The following is a 24,853-nucleotide window of genomic DNA, read 5'->3' as shown; positions in this document are numbered from 1 at the left end:
CTTCCCCCCCTCAGGAGAATGCCATAACCCACCAGGCTATGGGCTGAACTGAAATCTTTGAACCCCTACTGCAGAAGCTGGGATGTTTGGCAAAAAGAGAATTCAAGGTTCATTCAAATAGCAGGAAAAGGAAGAAGTAGGGGGTATTCTTCCTGAATTCCTTCATTACCTGAAGTTGTCTGTTAATTATCACATCATAGATTTTTTCTGTAATTTGTTAGATGCTTTTTCTTTTACTGTTAAACTTTGCTAAAATTTTTTGCAAACCCATTCCATGGATAGGAAAAAACAGACCATTAAGGATGATGTATGGTTTCAGTGGCAGCATTTTGCATTTTAATATTATTGTAGCACTCATGCCTCTAAACCACGATTGAGATGACTGCATTGTTTGGTTACATAATGAGATCTGCCACAGGATGCTATGAGCAGTCAAGCTGCACAGAGTTGGGAGAGAAGGGAATGTGAAGGAGGGCACAGGAAGAGGAAGGTCCTTTCCCCAGGTTATGGATGCTCTGGAAGAGGCAGAAGTAGAACAAATTAAATCCTTGGGATCCTGCAATTTTTTGGTTTATCTTGAATCACAAGGGGGTTTTTGTTTTTTTTTTTTCTTTTTTTGTTTGTTTGGTTGGTTTGTTTTTTTTTACAGTGGGTGTCCCAGTTTAGAAAATAATATCAGAGACCCTTGGCTCTCAGCCTTATTAAATCATAAAGGGGTTTAAATTAAATCATCTGGGCTTGCTGCAAGCACAAAAACTCACCTCACACAAAGCCAGAATATGTTTGGGTTTTTTTATTATTGCCTTCATCATAACACATTTTCTCATGAGCTACAAGAAAATCTAGGAAAAAAGTATGTTTTGCATCAGATATCTTGATTAATCCTCCCTTTCAGAATTATTTTAAAATAAATATAAAATATAGCTTTTAATCAGTACAAGTGTATTTGTCTCTGAAGGGGCTCTTCTAGTATTAACTTCATGCTGAAATCTCTTTCTGACTAATTGTCAGTACATGCCTTATTATTGTCCCTGATTTGATTAAATTCTTGGTTTTCTATTGCAAACCTGGCTTTCCATATAATTTTATTGCATATAAACTGACGGTCAACCATTCCTAGTTATTTATTTCTGAAGTCAGTGGTCACAGAATGATCATACCTTGGGTTCTGTTGCTAATGGGAAAACTATTATAAAAGGGTTATCTGATTTGACAGGTGCATCTGCCACAAAATCTGGCCAAACATTCTTCCTTCAGGAACATTCTTCTGCTCAATTGGATGGCCTATTTTATTTATTTCTTTTCCCCCTGCTTTTATATGTATTTTTCTGTTACCAATGCTACTTGTGTGATGTGATAATCTACAAAAAACTAATTTTGTTCATCTTTCGAATCTATAGTTTTCATTGATGTTGAAAGGATTTTGTGTACACATATTTCAGGTGAGCTTGGAAATCCGGCAGTCTTACTGGCATTACTTCTTAAAATCACTTAGCCTGTGATGAAAGCTAAACATACATCCTGTATGAATACAAGGAATCCTTAATAACTATATCCCTGTGACATAGCAACATATGCCATAAGATATCCTGTGACAAAAATTTGGTTCTGAATTTTGAAAGTATCCAAAACATTCCCTAAAACAAAAAATAATGGGCACATCCAATATATGGACTTCACAGTATAGCTGAAAACCAACAAAGATTCAGTGGTATGCAAAATATCACCTCTGGGCTTGCTCATTATATAAATAATGAATAGCAATAATAACTGTGTCATTTAATTGACACACGGTTAATTTTTAGTATATGAATCTGCCCTGGAAAATGAAAGGTAGCTGCTGCTTAATTACATACCAGCTACAAGGCTATGACCCATGACTAATATAGAATGTTGTCTGGCTGTCTGGCGTATTCTCAAAGAAATGTACTCAGTATGATGTGTGACCTGGGTTCAGTCTTATAAACTGAACAGTAAGTGGTTCAGAACCTAGAGCATTTCCTACCAACTGAAATACTAATCTAATTTAGAAAAAATCATTCTATCTATTCATCCCTGCACTGAAGATAAAGATGGATGTTTTTCAAAAGAAAGACATTTAGGTAGCATGGTATAATGAAGGATGGTTATTTATTAGTAACACTTTTTCAGGTTAACGGCAGTTTGCCCTTCTTCTTAAACTCTTTTATTTCATTTCTCTTATGTAATATTTTCTTTACTAACCTAACAGTTACAATTCTTGAATTTAACCACAAATGAATCTCTATTGTCGATGTTAGAATCTGGATCATCAAATCCAGTCTGGCTTCTAAAGGTACTGTAGCTGCTGTTAGGGAAGAATACTGTATTGCATAATGTTGTGTCAATAGCTGAAGGAGAAAACCCATGTTTAAGTTGAAATATATTTGTTCGTTTTGGACCTAGAGTCAAAGTTTTGCTCCTAGAGTCAAACCTATTTCTTTAACACTGTGAACATTTTCTCTTTTTATTAAAGTCATCACTGATATTACAAAGGAGATCTGGCTTCACATAAAAATAAAAGGATATTAAGTAGAGATCTTTTTTGTGTGTCTTGTAGACCAGTATAATGACAATGGGATATAATTCAAAGAATACTGCCATTCACTTAAAATTTTGATGACTGTTCAGTTAGATCATCTTCATGTATCTTTTATAACTTCAGACTTTCCTGTATGTATGACACTGCTTGTTTGTCTACAGACATCTGATCCTCAAGGATCATTGAAGGACGGTGCCAAGAGCTCTCTTCAGAAAAGCTTCAGGGTCCTTAACGAAGCCAAGATGTTAGAAAATGATGTTAAAGGTATGTGCAGTAAATGACATTCAGGCCCATTAAATAGCAGGTAACCATTGTGAGACTGCTATGCTTCCAGTGTGAAGATGCCATATCAGTAGGAAAAATCAATAATTCATCATCTGATATAAAAATGAACAATGTATCAGTGAAAAAGATTCTCCTGGTTTCAGTCCAGGCATTATGCAGTTCCCCTGTGTTTCTTGGACAGGAAGGCTGAGGATGGTGTTGCCTTGGTCTTCTCTTGCTAAGTACCATAAGGGCAAGAGTAAGTTGGGAGGAGAGGGGAATGGAAATACTGGTTCTGATTTGCTGAATAATCTAGCAGAAAATTAGTACAAAACCCAGCATACCATTAAAGTTCTATCCTTCTCAGTACCGAAGCAGGGCTTGCAATTCCAATCAGAGATACCACATCTCTTCAGAATGCCTAGGGCATTGTGCCAGAAAACGGAAGCATGAGGAGATAGAATTAAGGTGCTTGCCAAATGGGAGGGAATTGCTAAGCGTTTTCTTAATAAATAAATAAATAAATAAATAAATAAATAAAATAAATAAATAAATAAATAAAGTTAAACTAAAAACATGTTTCTGGAGAAAAAAAATTCACACACACAAAATATTTCTTTGTTCCTAAACACAAATAAATGTCTAAACACAGCTCAAATAATGAAGTTTGTAATTTCCAAACCAAATACTTTGGTTTCTTGGTGAAAATAAAGGATCTTTAATCTCTGTTCAGTATTTTCCACTGGGGGGAAAAAAGTCCTATGTGTTTAATGAGATGTAGAAATGTAGAAGCTGGTAATTCAGGTCAGATTATTCTTATAATGTCTTTGATGTTTTCTCATCAACAAATGACAGGATTATTGGTGAATGCCATAGTGTGAGAAGGTAGGACAGTAATCAGTATAGACATATATGAAGTGTTTCACACACACATGACTAATTAGCTGCAGAAATGCAGGATAAGGTGCTATATTCTCTAGAAGGAGACTAAAGAAAAGCATGACTCGTGTGCTGGGTCAAGGTGGAAAAAGGATATTTCACAGGAATGCAGGAATAGAAGCATGGTTTTCCAAAACACATGGAACAATCCTTCTACTCTGTTCAGAATTTTTAGTGCTTTAGCTAAGTTACCAGCTACACTCCTGGGCACTGATCATGAGGGCTGAGGTGGTTTGCAGAGTCACAAAGACATTGTGAAGACTGATTGGAGAGCTAGAGAAGGAGAGCTGAGGACGAAGGTTGAAATACTTTAAATTCGTAAATTGAAAAAGAGGCAATTTAATATTCTTCAGTTATGTCAAGGTTTTTCCAAAGAAGATGGGACTAAAATATCTCAAGTGCACAGATACAGATTATATATTAGGAAAAATCTTCCTTATAATTAAATACAGAAGTACTGGAATTGATTCCTGAGGAGATTAGGTAGATTCGACCTTTGAAAATCTTTGAAAACAGCTTAGACAAACATCAGTGAGGAATGACTGTTGGTCAGAAGGAGTAAAATGATCTTTGGACAAACATCAGTTCTATGATTCAATGATCTGATCATTGCAACCAAAAGCAGTTTATTTCTTGCATCTTTATCCAGACTGTTTTATAGGTCCCCCAAGAAAACACTTATTGCAGCACTAATGAAGCATCTGTTTAACAGTACTCAACACTTCTTTCTCCACAGCACTCAGAAAGGAATTGAAAAAAATAATTCATTTCAATGAAACCTGAGGGGAAATAAGCATGATACAATTATCTTTTTTCGAGTAGACCGACAATGAGTTTCACACATCTGCCTTTGTGAAAAATGTTAAACATTACTGCTTTAATTGCTTTGTTTTCTGCATATAACAAAGAAATCAATTTAGGAGCTTTCAGTGTTTGTGCCACTGGTAAAGTCTAAGAGAAGGATCAACTAAGTACTCTGTACAACTACTTTGAAAGTGTATTCATCCAAATACTAAGTAATACTTATGATTAGCCTAGTCAGAATAAGTTAAAGTTGAAAACTTTGTAGTTTATTTCAAATGTGTGCACTGTAATCCACTTCCTTTTGTAATCTGAAATTTTGTTGTGCATTTTTTTAGAAGCTTGTGTCCAGTCACTGTAGCTTTTGGGGAAAAAAATGGAAAAACAAAATAAAGTTTCATGCATTAGAACTAGAAGAACCACACATAGTAAATATTCAAGCTTGAGATTTAAACTGCCTGTCACAGAGATGATGCCTGAAACTTCCCTGTCATGTTAGAGTAGTTAAAATACTTTTTGTTAGAAACCAGACAGATTTTTATAACAGAGCCCAGTCTTTCAGATTTTAACATACAGAATTTTCATGGCCTCCTGGGAGATGCATTACAAAAAAAATACACTGCATGAAGGATGAGATCCATACAGCATAGAATCATCTTTTGGCTATGACTACACTTTAATTTAGTTCTGGCAGCTCTAGGATTTCCAATTGCAAAACTAGTTAAAAAGCGAACATAATGTTTAATAATGGCATAAAGTGTAATGTTTCATACGGTCATTAATTACTTTTCATTGTCATACACTGTTTGACAGTTAAAAACATCATTATTTTCTTGTATCAGCTCTCAGGAAAAAAAAACAAAAACACACGTGCCTGCAGTTACTAGTAAATCTTGGATGTATTTTTTAGGGTGTTTTTTATAGCAACTCTTTACTGCCAGGTTCAGTACTGATTCAGGGCTGGAGTGGAATGTTTCAGTATATACGTTACATAAAATCACAAAGCTATGAAGGGAGGCCAGTGTGCAATTTAAGTAGCATAGCTCAAGTACAATGAATAAGGATGCCATTAGTGCCCTTTTCTGGAGCTCAAACTGCTATGGTGAGCCATCACTAGTGTATAGGAAACACTAATGGCTGTACTGCTTCTTCCCTGCCACAGTGTTCCTCTGAGCAGACTGGAAACCACAGAGTGGAGTCCATAGCTTTATGTGCTCCCCAGGCAGTTACAATGGAGTAATCATATGTTCCACATAATACGATGCCTATTTTCAAGGACAAAATAAAATAGTAGCTTTACTTATATATATGTGAATTCCATGTCCCCACAAGACTTTCCAATTTAGAGAGGAAAAACTGAGTTAAGATGTATTGCAGTCTCAATAAGACATTACCTCAGTGATTTTTTAAAAAAAAAGTATGTTATCCCCTGATTTTATGGTATTTAAGTTCATACCAGTTTCATATTTCAGAAGTGAAGGTCTAAACAATCTAAAGATTCATAAAGCAATCCTAATGCAAGCAGGGAGCAGTGTATAAAATGACAGATCTTTGTGTATGCTGTTGCACCATACTGAAAGGTAATGAGATGGAGCTTTCTTAATGCTCTCTGATATCTCTTAGATTTAGAGTGCTTCATACAGACAAACACTCTGAACTTTTCACAGTACACCTTTTTCCATACAATAAAACGTAGCTGTGCTCCACAGCTTGACCCACAGAGATCAGTTAACGTTGTGCTCAGAATGCAGATGCAAAAGAAAAAAAAAACCAAAGAGATTTCTTAGGTTTGTATTTTTTTTCCCCATCCTGCTTTTGCTCAAAGTGGTGACATTATTGGTATTATGAACATAATCCCTTCTGGATGTCTTGATGTTTTGACAATAGAAAGTGGGAGCTGAGTGTCTAATAGAAAGGTATTTTCTCATGATTCTTATTAAGCCATCCTGCTCGGTCTGAACTGAAAGTGCAGGATGGATGATGGGTGCTCTATAAAGGTGTGGTAGACAGAGTAATCATTAGTTAAAAAATTCTCTGTCAGCATTACAGGTAGTAAATTAAAGTAATGAAGACCTATAAGCCACACAACTAATATACCTCTCCAAAAATCCAGGTTGGTCTGTGAGGGAGGTGAGACTCTTTTGTTGTCACATTATGACATTTCCCTGATTTGTGGCCAATTACCTGAGTTATAAAATGGTTGTTAATCACACCATTGTTTTATATTACCACCAAAAACTGCTGAAACAGTCCTTACAAAGCAAAGCTTTTGACAGAAGCTATTAAAATGGAGATTTAGTCATTTCTCTCTCTGTGGGGATAGGAGTTAACCCTGGTGGGAGAAGGAAAATCTGTATGTAGTGCTGCTCTGGCTAAGAAGGAATTTAGAAATTTTGGCTACAAATGAGTGAATGCCGCTGCCTGCCAGCTTCATTCTCTCTGTGCCTTGAGGGATTTTCAACTTGCCAGGAGCAATTTTTCTTCCTTATAATTTTGAATTTACTGTTTTAAAAATATTCTTGCCCAATGCAGGTTTGAGACTATATACAGACTTTGTCAAAACTGATCAATGAAAAGTGAAAATAAGATGTATAAGCTCCTCTTCAGCTGGAGACTGCTGTCAGGTGGCTACTGAAATTCAGCTCATGTCATTTCTTTTGCCTAAGATTTGACAACTTGTGGGGGACTTGTCTCGACTGAAAACACATGAATATTTTTAGCTAAAACATTTTACGGCTGATAGGCACAGCTAAATCCCCTGTTTGAGTATTCTTTTCTGCTTTATATTTTTGTTGACCAGGCATATTGCATTCACCAAATTATTGCAGTCAGTGGGGTAGGTGGTCCTTTTAAAAAGTTAACCATCATTAGCCATATTTCTCTACCTACATATTTTCCTCCTGTTTGTTCCTAATGCCAGTTTCTAAGTCTTGCTTGGTTTAGGGGAAAAAAAAATAGCTTGTGACCCATCTTCCTCTTCACAGGATGTGAGGAACAAGAGTAAGACTGGGGAGGGAGAATGATACTTGGAAGAAGCATAACAATGACAACAGAAAGGGATGTGTGTAACTGCCAGTTCATTCATGCAGTATTCAGTCAATAAAAACAGCTGCATATATTGCTCCTTGACAGATTTCCACCTTTATTCTGATTTTGCAGTACATGCATTGGGTAGCATAGTCTTGTGATATCTTCTTGGACAGTTTCACATGGAAAATTTCATTTGGTCATACTATTGGAAAACACTGGTTTCCACTAATATTGCAGCAGTGGCATATCATCAGTAATTAACGAGTGCCACCTATGTATGTGATCTATAAAGACTTGTACAAACTTGTCTCTTGTAAAACGGATCACTACATACAAATGGTAAGTATATTAAATGGTTATTAAGTTCTCAAGTTCAAGGTGATATATATAAGTGTAAGGATTTTTTTTAATTTTTTTTTATGTTTGACTCAGTTTATTCATTGAGAGGAAAAAAAGAAGATGTGTTATTCTGTAATGCTGTGTTTAATTGTGGAAATGTAAAGAGAAATTGAAAATCTTTGTGTTAACCAAGCCAGAAAACCTAAAGGTCCATACCTACAAAGTCATTCATGAAACTGCTTACTCTTTAAGGTTTAGTTTCAGTGATGCATGAATAGTTTTGCTGATTTGAACAGTAAAGACTGCATTGATTGGCATCCTGTGTCATCTGTGTGAGAGCTAATCAAGTCAAAACAGGATTGAGATACATTTCTCAGGATACTCCTCAATCGACACTACAAAGTGAATTGACAGTGCCTGGCATCTTTCAGTGCAGGCCCACTAACCTCTTCCAAGTCAGTTAAGTATGTAGTTTGGAAAAACTTAGATTGTAGCTGCCTGCATTTTATCTAGCTTCTGTGGTTAACTAGAGGATATCAAGCCTTCAAATCATAGCTCCAGTACTTTTCATAAATGCTAATAACTAAAAGAATGGGGAAAAGCTGACAGAAAGTCAGTTCAGTCTGTGATTCATACACAGAATTAGCTCCGTGATTAGTGAAAAGGCCATCTGGATTACAGTATGGGAAGTTACTTCAAAATACAACTTCAGGTTAATATCACTGTGCAAAATGAACAATTTCCTTGAAATGTTGACGTGGGCCTTAGTATCTCTTAAAGTATCTCTGTGGAAGAGTTTCTCTCGTAGCATTTATTTATGGCCTTTTTTTAAAAAAGTTAAAATATACTTAAGGATTTAAAAGAAAAAAATACCAAAGATGTGGAGTCTCAATCTTTAATTTCAGGAGTTCTAGGGAAACTTCCCTTATTAAAATCCATAAAAATCCGTTTCTGCTATGGTTACAAACTTGAAAGCAGAAGTCTGGAAACATGATTCTTTGGAAATATAACCAGGGGATAATTATCATAATGTTGGATCTGGCAGATTAAAGAGGAGAAAAAGAGATAATAGAAGAGTATGTAACAAACTTAGCACACCACCAGTGGACATGAATCAAATATCTCAGAAATATTAACACACTTTATAAACACTAACATCCCAAAAGGCAGCAGAGACACCAAGGAAATATCAAACAGACCATAATTTCAGAATTAAAGGAAGAAATTGAAACAATTTTGTTGGTATTATTACTTAACAGTAAGTGAACAGTAAATGAACTCAGCTAGTCTCAGGGCATTTAAAACCAGAATCTTTGTGAGTTCATCCTGGGTTAACATTACATTACCTACCAGCAGCATATTCCACAGTAGAGGCAAAGCCTGTCATTTAAAAACAAAGCTGGTTTTGAGGAGAAGAGTGATCTTATAATTTATCTGATTCTTCCCAATATTATTCTAGTGTCAACTGTGCCTCTTGCAGTTCACACAAACCTCGTCCTCTTCTTCTGCTGGACGTTTTGCAGAATCAAGGCTTTCTTCTGGGCACTCCTGCAATCCTGTGTGTCACTCTGTTTTGAAAAACAAAGAGACTGTTTCCTGAATGACACTTGAAAGGGTCTAACAACAAAAGTATGGTTCTGATTTAAATTCCATCCACTATTTCAGCCTTGCTATAGTCTTGGAAAAATTAGTCAATGATTTCTTATAGGCAATGTACATTTTTTTTGATTCTTCTCTTTAAAAATTGCTTCTTGCACATCTAGTTTTATGAAGTTTTACTTTTTTAGAATCTGTGGAACTTGAACCACAATCCCTTATTTTAATCTATTATTCTGGTTATTCTCTTACAAAAGGGTTACAGCCCTGATACTGTTGGAGATGCTGGACTACCAATGATACATTTAATTATTGTACCTTATAAAAACAGATGCTTTTGGGGTTTGATAGGTATGTGACTGTAATTTCACCAAGAAACCTCACCTCCATTTGTTTTCCTGTCCCAGTATCCACTTGGATAAGTACACAGAAACTAGGTGTTTATTTTCAGTAACTTGACACCTATCTGAAGGTCACAGCCATACTTTGTATCTTGAAATCCTTTTCTACAAATTATTCTCATCTTCCTGCTACCAAACACAGTGATGTTGAATTAGTTTCCCAGTAGGGCATGCCTTTAAGGTAAGAAATTACCAGCTGGCTGTTCCGAAGAGTTCCACATTGAGATGAAGAAATGATGAAAAATGCTCCCCAAGATAGCAGTTTAAGCATTAATTACCATTTTCTGTGCCAAACTTTTCTTCAAAATTTTGAAATGTTTGTTTAAGTAGCCATAAAGCTGAAATCTCACTTTTGAAAATTTGATGAATTACTGCTGTGCTGGATACTCTTAAAAAAAAGAAAATAACCATCTTAATTTTTATTCTAGAGCAACCGCTTAAGGATAGAAACTTATCTGTAAGGGATAACACCAGTTTCATCTACAATGCACTGAATATGACACACCTGTGACTTTGATTTGCACTAGTTCTTCAATTTGAACAAATTATTTGCTTTGAGTTTCATTTACTAGACGGGCTTTAAAAAGAAAAAATATGAAACTATGCTTATTTCATATTAACTTGTTGTTAGGGTATTCTCCTTATATTGATGATCACTACTAGGGTGATATTATGTGTTTTCCTCAGATGTTATGTCAACATGGTTATCTTTAAGAAAATCCAAGACAATTGGGTCTGGCCAGTTTAATTGCTACAGTTAGCTGACTTAATGGATCTTGCCTTTTTCATACTACATTAAACTCATTCAACCCAGACAACCATCTTAAGAAGGAAATTTTAGTAGTACTTAATCTAGGAATCAAACCTATGACTAAACATCATACTTGTTGAATCTTTCAGAGGGTCATTGTGTGAATTTGCATAAATCATATGCGATTGTAATTTTTTTATTTCTTCTGGACACCTTAGGAAAACCCTTGATAAATATACCACAGTACAAGGAACTCAAGCATTTAGGTACCACAGAAGTAGGGAACTTAAAGAAACAAGATTACCAGTGAACGCTAGAACCAGTTTTATTGTCTTTCCCTATTTACACGATATAATATCTTAATGATTAATGGCTTACTCATTACTATGCCTTTTGAATTATGTGCAAACAAGGGATGGTAAAAATAAAGAGTTAAAAATTCTGTACTATTGCACTTTTTATAGAAAAGGGGAATCATCTGGACAGCATGCAGAACAAACTGAAAGATGCTGATGACAACAATTCCATTCTCCTGAGAACTTTGAATGAAACCTTAGGAAAACTGTCAGCCATTCCTAACGGTAAGCTGGAAAAGTGCTGCAACACTTGATTCATCCCTGCTCTTTTGTTTCATTTTCCATCACCTAAAATCTGTCTGATAAATCTCTGCCTTTGTCCACACTGTGTTCACCTTGACCATCGACTGCTGTAATAAGATGAAGATGAGCAATGTGAGATAGAGAACTGAACTGGAGGTAGTTACATGACATCTGTATTCTGGTATGGTAAAAGGTACCATGCTTTTGCAGTTTGCAGAAGGTTTCAAAAAGAAAAGAGTTATGATATCAGGAATTATGATACAATCTGAGACAGTCTTTTCTTTAAAAGTGGAAAGTCTTTTTATGAAACTACTTTTTAATGAACCATTATAATTTAGCTGGTAAAATTTAACCCAAGAAAAATAAAGACCTACTGGTTCACAGAAAAAGCAGAATGAGATCTGCTGGGTTTTGTCTTACCTGTCTGCTACATTCTCATTAATTTATGCTGCAGTATAGTTTCCAGTCACTGTCTGGTGTGGTATATCTTTTTTAAATATACTATGGATTGCTTAGAACTGGAACAGGCTTTCCACAATGAATTCTGAAATGCTGTGCACATTCAGAATTCTATATAGCTCAAAAAAAAATTAAAAAAAAATTGTGATAGTCACTAAAATCACAAAGTCATGGGATGATAGCTGCTTTGTGTTGTGATAGCAAGAGGCGGGGAACTACAGTGTAGTTTTATTATAATGGACAGTAATAAACTGAATGTTTCTTTAGAAAATAAGATGGTTTTTATCAGTGTAATCTGTTAGAACTTTTCTGTCCAAGGAGCACTTTATAAACTAAAGATACACCTTAAGAAAAGTCTCTAAAGAAAATCTATATTGTCTGATTTGTGATGGTCTGGAAGGCTTGGACTGTAAAAACTTGGTATGGAAAACACTTTACTATTTGTGTTGCACATTTTTGTGGCCTTAAGATTCTAGATAACTGAGAAGTTTTGTGTTAGATCTAGTGATCCTTGAAATTGGGCATTAAAAAAATTTGGTTTAATGCATTATGGTCATTTTATGCAACTTCCTGGGGTTTGGCCACAGCTACTGACATGACCATTTCTCTTCTTGTGCAAATATAAATTTCTCAGTCAAACAATGGACTTTTAAGGCCTGTTGACCTTTAGGACACAGAATACTAACTATGAAACAAGTAAAAGAAATAAGAAATGTGAAATATGCAACCATATTAATGACATTGCCATTAGCAATGTAATTAACTGTTGTCAGCTTAGAGTTACAGGATGCTAGCTCTTGGGACAGGGACACTCATAAAAACAAGCATGTGTGTATTAGAATTAAATTCAGAGCAAATAAATGGCATGGATAAGAAAATTTAATAAATTAGTTGTCCAAAAGGGAAATAACCAATGAGAATGGGGGATGAAATGACTCATCATGTGTCTTACTCTTCAAGGATTATAGAAAGCAGGGAACAGTTTAAACTAATAATTCTTGTGTCCATGGTTCACTAATAGCCAAATAAAAGCAGAAGGATTCAAAATGGGATAGATAGGTAGATCACCTTAGGAGAAGGACCCATATGTGGAGGAATGGCATAAAGTGTGGCTGAAAATAAATGCAGTTTGTGTGACCAAAAAGAAATAACACAGTAACTCCAACTTTCACTCTTTCAGAAAGATGAATGATCTCTAATAATGGCCTCAGACATACTTAGGTATGATGAAAAAAAGGAAGTGAAAAAAGGCAATCAGAGCTCTTTGTTAGGCAGTAATGATGTCATCAATAGTTTTTTAAACATTCACTTGTATTTTTGAGGTGCTGATGTATACTGGGGCCTTCTCAGAGCCAAAATTTCAGAAATGAGGGTGGAGTTGTTTGGAACATAGGTATAATATATCTTTACTCAAGGAAGTAAAAAGGGTCCTGGAACTCTTCAGTGTGCAGAACAAGCCTACCAATTCTCTATGGCCTTTGGAAGCATCACATGCTTGCTAGGCCTAAGGGTCAATCACATCAGATGTTCCACAGAAGGATGACCTGCCTAGAAGACCATTTGGAAACCTATGCTCATATGACTGACATAAGGATACCTTTGAGCACACAAGTGGAAAGCAACTCCAAGAAAAGTTTCATAGGAAGCAGGTGGCAAGGCAGGTTCTTGCAGGTCCTGTGACTCCACTGTGATGGTAGAGTGCGAGTTCGCACAGGTTCCCTTGCAAACTGGAGTGTCCACCATGACAATGCTTTCTGCTTGCTCACTTGGTCCCATCTGTGCGAATTCTAAACATCTGGTAGCTCCCTAGCCCAGCACAATTTGTGCTGCTGGCTCATCATGTCATGTACTCTCAGCACAGCATCAGCACCTGAGCTGCATGACAAGCTTTAAAGCAAAGCAATTTACTGATGCCAGATCTGAATAAATACCTACTTGAACACCTAGCTGTGCATTTTACCATTTAGCAATAGCAGAATCAAAAACATGCCAGTTTTGAATGTTTTCAGCCCAAAGACTGAACATTCATTTTCATTTTGAGGGCAGAGAGGTGCCAAGGTCACCTTGCTCAAGATCACCAAGGATGTCTTTGGATGCATGTGATAAACTCAGTCAGTGGACCCTTGTTCTTCTTATTCACAAAATGATTTGTCACAATTTTAGCTGAAACACTTGGAATTGGATTTCTGTACTTTGTACATCAGAACATTATGTTATTTATATTATAAGTATATTGTACCTGGAAAATGATCAGAGGTTAATCAGTGAGTCAACAGCAACAGAAAAAAAAGAAAAAAAAAAAAAGAAAATTACCTCAAAATTATTTGTACTTTACATACGGCTGGGTCTGGAGCTTTTTTTTAATTTTCTGATGCATTTGGTATCTCAAAAAAAAAAAAAACGTACAGGGCCAGATTCTTCAGTCCACACTTACAACAAATAATGGCATACTACACGTGAAGTAGAAGCTCTCAGAAAACTACACAACACAATTTAGGATGGTAGAATTTTGATCCAACTTTATTCTAAAAATGTGTGAATGAAAGCTCTATACTCTAGACAATCATTTCATTATCCTTTTCTACCTACAGATACAGCTGTTAAAGTACAGGCAGCCAAAGATAAAGCCAAGCAAGCCAACGATACTGTAAATGACATCCTGGCCCAGGTTAAAGACCTCAACCAGAATCTCCTGGGCTTGAGAAACAACTACAGTAAACTTGCAGACGATGTGGCGAAAACAAATGCTGCTGTGAAGGATCCTATTGAGAACAGTAAGATTTTTTTTTTTTTTGGTTATTTGATGGTGATTTTAAATTTCTGGGTTTTTTTTTCACATCTCAAAATGGAACAGAGACACTTTAGAGTTTTACTCTGTTACTAGTGTTACTACAGTATGCTGGGATAAAAGGAATGCCTGTGACTTCTGTTTTCTGGACTTTATATATAAAAATAAAATCTTAAGGACTACTGCAAGCAGAGGGAAAAAAAAACCTCATTTCAGCACAATGAATATTTAGTTGATAGATTTGTTCTGCAGACTACTTTTTAAAGTATTTAGGAGGTGAATAATCAAAGATTCTGACTGGCAATTCACCCATTGATTAAAGCAAAATTCCACACACTAAATCTGTCTTCAGTCAGCCAGATAATGAGTTCTGGGAGAAACACATGACTTCTTTCATATCCGTTACTATTTTTGATAGAACACCGAAGACAAGAAGAAAGATAAAAGGGAAATTCTAGGAATGGTATTTATATGCCTTTTTTTTTTTCTTTTTTGATAGTGAATTGTGTTATCAAATGTGAACAATTGCTTTAGCATTTTCACTTTTGTTATGATGGATAAAATTGAATTCTAAATTACAACGCATTTTATGGTGATATAGGAGCATACAGCCAGGGTTTACAGCGAAAACAGTGTATTTAGAAAATTACTGAAGGATTAGTTTCTGATCTAACCTGGGCTTCCCAGATTGTTGTCAGCTTGATGAAGCTGGGCATCTGAAAACATCCAGTTTAGGAGTCTGTGATTCTCATTCTATGGACAAATATCCTCTTCAAATTATAGCTATACCAGTGAAAGAAGTTAATCCTAATGGCTGTTTGTAACTGCCTGCCTATTGCAAGCTCCTGATCCCTCATCAACTGAGATGCATGTGTGAGCCCCAGATATAATCCCCATCGGGCAGACTGATCCATGCTAGTTTAGAAAATATAAAAAGTAGTTATTGATTGAAATAGCGTGGTTAGATTACTGTGGATTATGGAACAAGCAGAAATATGAGGTAATGACCTCTGGCAGGGCAGTGATAAACTACTGAGAAATCACCTAAAAGCAGTAATTTCTTGGCGCTGCTGGATCTAGAGTAGGCCACCTGTCCCAGCCCAAGTATTCTAAGACTGTACATTAGTGTTTTAGTTGAGATTAGGAGCAATAATTTAGAAGTAAATCTCCTGATTGCTCCTAGTCACTATTATTTCATTCACATTAGGAATGGTCTTAACACAAATTCTTTCATGTCAGATAAAGCTTATAAATCTTAACTAGAAGATGTTTTCCAGAAGTATGCTTTTACCAATCTCCAATTGCTAATGGATACTCAGATTGCAGAATGAGATTAAAGTAAATGCAGAAAAAAACACTCCAAATGCATATAGTGAGCATGTTGGGCCTCATGCCTACATGCTGAAGTAGACATAACCTTTCTTGTATGCCAAATTTCAGGCCCTAAATTTTTATCATATAGACATGCAATGCATAAAATATAATGTTTTTGCTAGACTAATCCTACTTTACATTTCACTTTAGGGCTTCAAAATGTTTTCTTACGTTATCTTCTGTTTTTTCTCTTTTCTTTCTCTCCATATCTTGCCTACAGAAATCAGTACGTACATTTTCTGTGTTGCTGCTTTCATTGTGCCTTTTTCAGTAAACAATGATAACCTCCTTACCACCAAAGCTTCTGCATGGTGCTCTATATTTTACATTCATTGAAATAGTTAAATAGTTATTTTTTGAAGGCTCTGAGCATCTTGAAGGTTTGGTATGAGTACCTGGGTGACTATTCAAAAACTAGATATGCAGACTTCTGCTGATGGATTGTCAAAGACAGGACATTATCCACTGGTTGTATGTTGAGAGGAAAATGAGTAATTTGAAATAAAAAAATAAAAAAAAATTTACATGTGAAATTATGTTCACCTGAATAAAAAGAAAATATTTGCAATTTACTGCTACTGGTTTTTAATCTGCTTTTGGTATATATGCAGAATTTTAAACTTGTGATCAGAATAAAGCCTTTTCTAGTTGAGGCCATTATAGTGAATTCAAGAATTAACTTCAATTCTAACCATGTTTCAGAAATTACTAATGGAAACTAACCAGGTTTTTTTAATCTAATATATTTCTCAAAATTAGATTTCTTTTAAAAAAGTATTGCATTCATAAGTGTATTTTCCTACAAGAAGTGTTTTCCAATAGTATCATCCTGACTTGAACCTTAGTTACTGCTTCAAAATCCTGCTTTAAAACCTGCATTTGCTACTGTTGCTACTTTGAGTCTAAATATTCTTAAATTATCCTGGTCTCTTCAGAAAGCTTCCTGGTCTGTGTGTACCTCATAGTCGTATATACAATCAGCTGAGTATTGTGTATACAGAATTTTCTTGTATTTTGCTTATCGCAGTGTATAATTACTCTCTGACACTACACTCTAAAACCCTGTCTTGTTCTTTCTTATGAAGTTGCTGATGCAGATTCCAGTATTAAAACCCTAGAAAAGGAAGCAGATCGCCTGCTAGATAAAATCAAGCCAATCAAAGAACTTCAGGATAACTTAGGGAAAAACATTTCTCAGATAAAAGAGTTGATAAACCAAGCTCGGAAGCAAGCCAATTCGGTAAGCCCTCTTTCTCAGTAAGATGACCTTTTGAGTATTGATGGGATTTCGTTTTCCACTTTTCTATTTCATTTCCATAGGGTGAATCAGTTCTAATTCTAAACACCTGTAAAGAGAGCAAATAATGGAATATAATTCCTCTAGGTAAAAAGAGAATATTCTGATGATTTTCATTCTGTCTTGTTTCTTCTTGTCCTTGTTAAATGGAAAGCAGCCATAGGAATGTATCTGCAGAGGTTATTATTTAAGAAGTATTATGGATGATGGTATGGTAGAAGAATCACATCATAATTGATTTTTTGTGAAAATGACAGTGTTGGGTTGTTGTTTTTTTTTTGCCTCAGCACTGATATTAAGCCCCTGATTTCATTTCATAGAACTTAGATTACCTGAGAATGAAACCATCTCAAACTCACTGAATTGCTTAATGCATTTGATTTTCATGTATTCTTGACTTTCATTGCCCAGTAGCAGTTCTGAAGACTTAAACTTGAGTTAAGAATATATTTCTAGTCCTTTTAACGAGTTTGGTGTCCATCTCCCTGACCCAGTAATAACTCAAGGATCAGCTGGTTAATACTACGGTTATTTAGCTTGTGACCTAATGTATCAAAAGAAAAAAAAGCTTGAAGATGGTACTTAAGAAAATTCCTGAAAAAATGGTTGAAAAAAATAATCTACAGAATAATAGGATCCTGGAAAAGAAGCATATTCCATTTATTCAATTAAATTTGCATGTGACAGGCTACAGTTATTACATGAGTTTGCTATATTCATCTTCTCTCTGTCTGAAGGCTTTGAAGTATTTAACTGCTCAGTGTTTCTGAGATAGGGAAATTGTGAGTTTGGTCATATAATGGATCTCCTTTTTGACAAAGTTTGCCCTAAGCATAAGGTGATACTAGTATGCACATCTACTGTAATACATAAACATGTCTAGCTGGAATTCAAATACTATTATACTGTAATTATGCCAATGCTGGCATTATGAAAGCAAACAGTACACTATTTTTATCTCTGCTCAGAGCCTGAGGAAACTGGCACACATATCCAGATGCATATATCACTCTGCTATGAAAATGAAACTTAGTTATGAATATCAACTCCATTAGGGGTTATGTAAAAGCAGTGACAGGCACAACTGTTGGTTTAAAAATAATTGTTAAAAGGTGTCTCAAATTGGCATAATCAAAGATATTGCAAGGAAAACTAGGTCATGCTGTCTACCCGACAGCAACATGCTGTGACTCCTTTAGGAATGCTGCCTGTTTTGCTGGCTGCACATTCTGCTTACAGGCTACCTCTACTGCTAGACTTCCAGTGCTGCTTGCACTAGACCGCTATACCTTCTAGCTATTTTCTAATCCATACATTTTGTCCTTTCAAATCAGAACACCAGAAAGAGCTTTTATTTCCTTTATATGAACAAACACAGAGAGAAAATTCCATTCCTACTTCCTGTGCATAATCAAGCAACTCTCTGATGCATATAACACAGAAAAGGGATGGAATTAAAAAAAGTATGGTATTCTTATAATTATTTGGCGACAACTAAAGTTATTTCTGGAATAATAAGCAGTAAACTGAATTCTTTCTACTATGTTTTTGTTTGAAGATCAAAGTGTCTGTGTCCTCTGGAGGCAATTGTATTCGCACATACAGACCAGAAATAAAGAAGGGAACATACAACACTGTCATTGTCAATGTGAAGACTTTAGTTTCTGACAATCTGCTTTTTTACCTTGGAAGTGCCAAGTTTGTAAGTCTGTCTCCTGCTTTTTATGTCAGGGTTGCTGGATCAGATCAGACTACTGTCAAATACAGAAGATGAGAAAGGCTTTTTTAAATTTATTTATTTATTTCTCCTAGAGGCTTCAAAGCAGTAGTAGAGGGCTACGATAATCTAGTCAGTCACTGCCTTTGGTATTAATATAGGGTCTTCTAAAATATGACCAGCAAATTTTTTTTTTTATATTTTTTATTTTAACTAGATAGGAAATGGGAGACTTGTAAACGGACTACATTAGAGCTCTAAAATTCACAGTGCAACCACGGTAATTCTGGGGCTGGTTGTGAGTTTTTGCTCGGGAATGAAGTAGCTAATCATCTTGAATCTGTCAAAGCTGCTATTTATTGTAATTTTAAGTCAAGACTAAAGTTCCAAGCATAATAATGATGAACGATTCAGTTTCCCATGAGCCCTATAGCAGACCGACTTGTAGAATAATCAATAATAATGCAGCAAATTGGGAAAGTATTCTAGTTCTAACATTTTGAACCGTGTGTTTTATTTATGTAATATGAAATGAAGAGACTAGACGCCATTGTGTATTAGCCTAGTATCCTGACTTTTCTTTTGCCATCCAATGGATGTTTTACAAACAGTGTTACTCTGAGTTAAATCCTTCTCTAGATGGCTCAATATTTACATTTCTGTAAATCCAGCAGCCATTTACTGAATATCACCAACAGAAGTAATTTGCCATCTTTGGCTTGCTTAAGATTTTTTGTTTGAGCCAATGAAAGCTCAATGAAAGGAAAAATGGAATCCCATTTTACAGCACTATGAGAATTAATGTTCATGCTTTACTATTTATATATGGGTCTCTAATGCCTCATTAGACCTTCTGAAATGTGAAGGGTTCTGAAAAACTTACCTTAACTGAAGTATGAGATTGTTTCTGTTTTCATATTTTGCATGTAGACTGATTTCTTGGCCATAGAGATGCGCAAAGGCAAGGTGAGCTTTCTGTGGGATGTGGGATCTGGTGTTGGCCGGGTAGAATATCCAGATCTGACCATTGATGATGGGTTTTGGTACCGGATTGAAGCCTCTAGGCAAGTATATATTCCACTTCCATGATGTGGTTCCTAAAGAAAAAAATGTCTAAATTTAACAAGTTTTGCTTCTAATTCACTGTCTTCTGGTTGGTATACCTCAGGTTTACATGGAAATATTTGCTATGTTTAAAGCATCAACTTTTTTTAAAAAAAAAAAAAGATGATTTTGTAAACATGAGAAATACTATTCTGGTTTAATGAAAGCTTTTGAACCTACATCCAATCATACCAAAAGTGTATACACTACAATTACTATTGAAATGTGAATTATTCCATGACAAGAACTTGTTTTCTTCAGATAGTTCCCCGCTAGTGTGAAGTCTATGACTGCTTATAGTCCCTTCTGTTTACCTTCAACTAGGTTCCTTTTAAAATCAGTGCCAGGTTTTGGCACTCAGATACTATTTTCTCCTTGAATTTCAAAGAGGGACAGCTTTTCTGAATTTCTAGTCTTAATACAGTAGTACAAATGAATTGTGTGTCATACACCAGTACCTTGATTCTTACTTGAAATGCACCAGTATCTTGATTCTCACTCGAAATGCCATTTCCATGGGCAGACTGTCTGTTAAAACCAGAGATATTTGAAAAGATGCAGTTTAAGAAAACTCAAAGATGAAATGTTCTGGGAAGTTAAACTATACTTTGTAATTTGAGCTCAGCTGTTGAGTGCTTTTGACCTTTAGAAATATAAATACCTTAATAAGCAAGTTTCACATTTGTTAGTTAAATCTTATATTTTCCATTCAAATAGCAAACACATGACACATGATTTAATAATTACAGGGTACAGATTGCATAACTTTATATCCTTTATCCTCTTCTGAAGAAATATTAGTAATTTAGATAACATAATCTATATTGCAATTTGATTTGAAGCTAATTCCTCCTACATCATTATAGTTAATTTCATATAGTATTAAATATAGAACTGATAACATAGAAAATGAGAGAAAGGAGAAAGAAAACAAAGCACTCTAATTCCAGTTACATCCATAGCTCTCAGAGGAGAAAATGGCATCCAGTTTAAATAATGTAGTAAAATCACAGAAATCAGCCTTTGAGAGCAGAGAATTAAAATAAAATTATGGCACCATCTCTAGAAGCTGGCTTAGTGAAACTTTATTTTGCTAGGAAAAAATAAACTTGGATACTTATATGAATTATAGAAATCTTTACCAGTTTATATTATGCATACAACAACAGCTTCACAACACAATAATGACAGACTTTCATTTACAAGAAAGCTGCTTCAGCAGAATATAGAGCCAGGACATGGTATAAAAATTCACACAACCTACAAAAGCACTCGCCTATTAAGCTGGTTGCTCTGGATGTATAGGGTGTCCATGCCATTAGTTTTGCACAAACTGTTGTATCAGCAATTTAGAGCAATTGCAGCTGCACAAATCTGAAGTACAGAGCATTGTTTAGGAGAATTACATTGCAGACACATTAGTTAGATTTGTGGGGTAAAGATGAAGAGCTTGGGACCGATTTTGCATTCTCAAAGCAGACTTCATAAATCACGTAACCTACAGAAGAATCTTCGACTTTGAACATTTTAGTCCATTTGATAACTCTCCTCTGCCTTAATAAGCTGTTGGAGAGCTTCACTCATTTCATTCCCTCGCATTTTTTCTCCAGCTTTCTGCTCACTTCCAGACACAAACTTTTTCAGCAACCTGACAGAGCTGCCTGAACAGCTGGGGCAGGGCATCCACTTAGAATGGTGACATAGGATGAAAATCTGGTTTTGCTGAATCTTGCCATTGATTTCAGTGGTAAAGGGCATTGGCACACAGTAATAATGGTATGGCAGGTTTAAAGGTTGAAAGCAGTTCTTAGTCAAGGATCCCAAAGGGCCTTAAAAAGAAGAGCTGTAGTGTCACAGAGGTTGTGAAATTCTCAAGGTCACGCAGCATACTGAATGAAATCTAAATATAACAAAGTTGACTGTTGAGTAATGATCAAAGATGTTCAGTTAATGTTTGCACCAAAGTTTCCAGTGTAAGACTAAATTGATTATTACTGCATCTGTTTTTTGGGGACATTTTTAATGTTCACCACCTTTTCATTTAAAGCACACTGATACTTTGAATTTTATTGTAAATGCAGAGGTTATCATGAAAATATTTTTTGTTATGGTATTGAAGTAAAACTTGTATATTCCTGTAGGAATTCCCTATACTTTGATGGTACACAAATTTAACAAATATCACTTAGAGAGTCACTTAACCTTCTTACAGAGGCAAATGTGATTGACATCAAGAACTGCAATCAAAGTACCAATTAGCAAAGGAAAATCTGGCATAACAGTATGTGACAAAATGATTTAAAGCAGGTTTGCAACATGCAAACAATGTCAGTTTTGTGAAACAGTCAAATGGATGACAATATTTTTGAGACTTGCTAGACCAATGAAACAATGTCACTTGACTTCAGCAGGCCTCAGTTAGGAGCAGGACCTGATTACTTGTGTTTTTAACCAAATGTGATTTAATTATTACCATTCTTTTAATTGTTAATGACAGAGTTTAAGCAGCAGTCTTCCTTTTAGGACAAAGGATGATTGAATCACAAGTTCACCATAAACACATCCAGCTCAACTCAGCAAGAATTCAGTCTTAAACTGCTGTGGCTATTCTAAGCCATATTTTCTACTGAATATTTTTTGTGCCCTCAAGGGGTCCCTTCCTGCATGGTATTTTGAAATCTAATGTTGATGACTTAACAAAAGTACTGTGTGAATTTAAAAGTCTCATTGGGTAGTCAGCAAAATACTGCATGTAATCTAAAAAATAGGTAGTCGGTCTTGATAGGTACACATTCTTTGTAAACTGTTACGGAAAAAGAAAGTAAAGTTTATTTAAAATGGTGTATTTCTGCATTCAGTATCAAGCATATAAGTTAGAAAGTTCCATTTAATATTGGTATGCATGCTGAGAGCTTCATTGCTGGTTATGGTTGCCAGATGATGCACGATAAGTACTTCCAAATTAATATGGCAGTGGTCATGGGAAACCCAACATCATAGTTAAAAAATGAGATAAAACAGCAATTTGTAAAGTTATCCAGAAAGCCACAGTATGTGATCTCCCTCTGCCTATATCATCTCCCAGTCACTCCTCTACCACACTATGAAACATACAAGATACTTACCTGCACATGACAGGATTTGGGTCACATCCCATCCTTGTGTCTACGGTCATTATTATGGCCACATAAGAAGCTATGTGTGTCGATAATGGTCCATCTCTCTGGGATGAAATACTAATTTACGATTTGACTAAAATGCCTGATAGTTTACTTCTATTAGGTAATTAGCAAGCTTTCTATAGAAAGCTACTATCCATACTGCTGTAGGCTAAAGTAATATTAAGAGAATTGCAAAACATTCAAAATTATTTGAATTTCCTCTGAAATACCTTTCAGTGTACCTGAAGATTAGGAGGAGTCATCTCTCTGCACATTCTGTTCCTTCTATTGTGAAAATATGCCTGCAAACTCTCTCCATGCAAGTAACTATATTAATATAACCTAAGGAGTAGAAAACAAACTGCTGCCATTCACAAATGGCAAATTCAGTTGTTGTTGTTACCATCAATATTTGACATGATTTAGAGTGGACAATGAGGTAACATCCTTAAACACAACAGGGTTTGGGCCTGTTTGATAAGCAGCCAGAGAGCTCCACCGCAGAAAATGCAAGCCTTGTGCATCACAGTAAAGGAAATTGAAGAATTATCACATGATCATTCATTTCAGTTCAAGTATAATTCAACAAACCTTATGAAATTCAGAGATACAATGTGGAATCTTGCCCAAATCATTTGTTATGTCAAGAAATAATTACTTAATACTAATTTCATCATAAAACCTTCAAAAATACATTTCTTTGTCAGTGAAAGTTCCACTTCATCTTTATAGGGAATTTTGTTCAAAAAGGACACTGAGGTGACAAAAAAAACTGGTTCTGAGATCATGTCTTTAACTTATGCAGGCATAGGAATCTATTCATTTGTATTGAAATGCAGCATAATCTAATCAGTAATAGATGCCTCTATTAGAATATACCATCTAAAATTGATGTTTCCTATGTTTAACTACTGACTCTGTATGCTTAAATTATTTTGTTAAAATCTCTAGGACTGGGAAAAATGGCACAATATCAGTGAGAGCTCTGGATGGTCCTAAATCCAGCATTGTGCCAGCCACTTTCAGTGCTGTCTCTCCACCTGGATATACCATTCTGGATGTGGATGCTAATGCCCTGCTATTTGTTGGTGGTTTAACTGAAAAAATAAAGGTAATGTCTGGTGCTATGTGTTAACTGGCTGTTTATATGAACAATTTTTGTTGTTGCTTACAGTAGAAATAGTAAACTTTAGTATACTGACATCGCTGTAGTAAGTGCTTTGGTAGCAAATAATGTGTGTGCACTCTTTGAACACTATTGGGATTTGCATAGATAGGTAGGTGCAGAGACCTGAACTTTCTCGGTCCATGCTGTTAACTTCTAATCACAAGCCTGGTGGCTGACTGTATTGATGCAGCATGTAGCCCAAACAACTAATTCTTAATTTAATTTTATGGTCCAACTTCCTAATTTGTAGAAAGTTCACCTTTCTGACTTGGGAATACATGGATAGACATATTCCTTTCTTATATAGAAGAGCATGGGGCACATTTTAGGAGAAACAAAGACAAAATCAGGGGATACAACAAGAATAGAAAATGTAGACCCCATTTGCTTGAAATCAGTGTCTTGAATACCAGCTTTAGCTTCAAAGTTATTCATTTATTTTGGAGCACTGTCAGGTAACTTAATTTTAGAAGCTGATCACAGCTTCTGCACACACAGGAAAGCA

At 35.5% G+C, this 24,853-nt stretch overlaps 1 protein-coding gene across 7 annotated transcripts in view; it reads left to right on the top strand.

Annotated features, from left to right (window-relative positions):
• The window catches only part of LAMA2 (laminin subunit alpha 2), a 361,801-nt gene that overhangs the window by 298,510 nt on the left and 38,438 nt on the right, over positions 1-24,853 (top strand). For all 7 annotated transcript variants that reach the window (XM_061378283.1, XM_061378279.1, XM_061378277.1 and 4 more), the window contains 7 exons: positions 2,722-2,824; positions 11,146-11,262; positions 14,331-14,513; positions 16,987-17,141; positions 18,757-18,900; positions 19,846-19,979; positions 24,132-24,291. In XM_061378283.1, the coding sequence (XP_061234267.1) occupies positions 2,722-2,824; positions 11,146-11,262; positions 14,331-14,513; positions 16,987-17,141; positions 18,757-18,900; positions 19,846-19,979; positions 24,132-24,291 (996 nt within the window). The remainder of the gene's footprint in view (positions 1-2,721; positions 2,825-11,145; positions 11,263-14,330; positions 14,514-16,986; positions 17,142-18,756; positions 18,901-19,845; positions 19,980-24,131; positions 24,292-24,853) is intronic.

The sequence above is a fragment of the Neopsephotus bourkii genome, unplaced genomic scaffold (genome assembly GCF_033783945.1).
Source record: "Neopsephotus bourkii isolate Nb327-2 ecotype Australia unplaced genomic scaffold, CSIRO-AGI_Nbou_v1 NB_1765, whole genome shotgun sequence".
NCBI lineage: Eukaryota > Metazoa > Chordata > Aves > Psittaciformes > Psittacidae > Neopsephotus > Neopsephotus bourkii.
The sequence above is the reverse complement of the archived record's forward strand: the minus strand, read 5'-3'. Positions and strand labels throughout refer to the sequence as shown.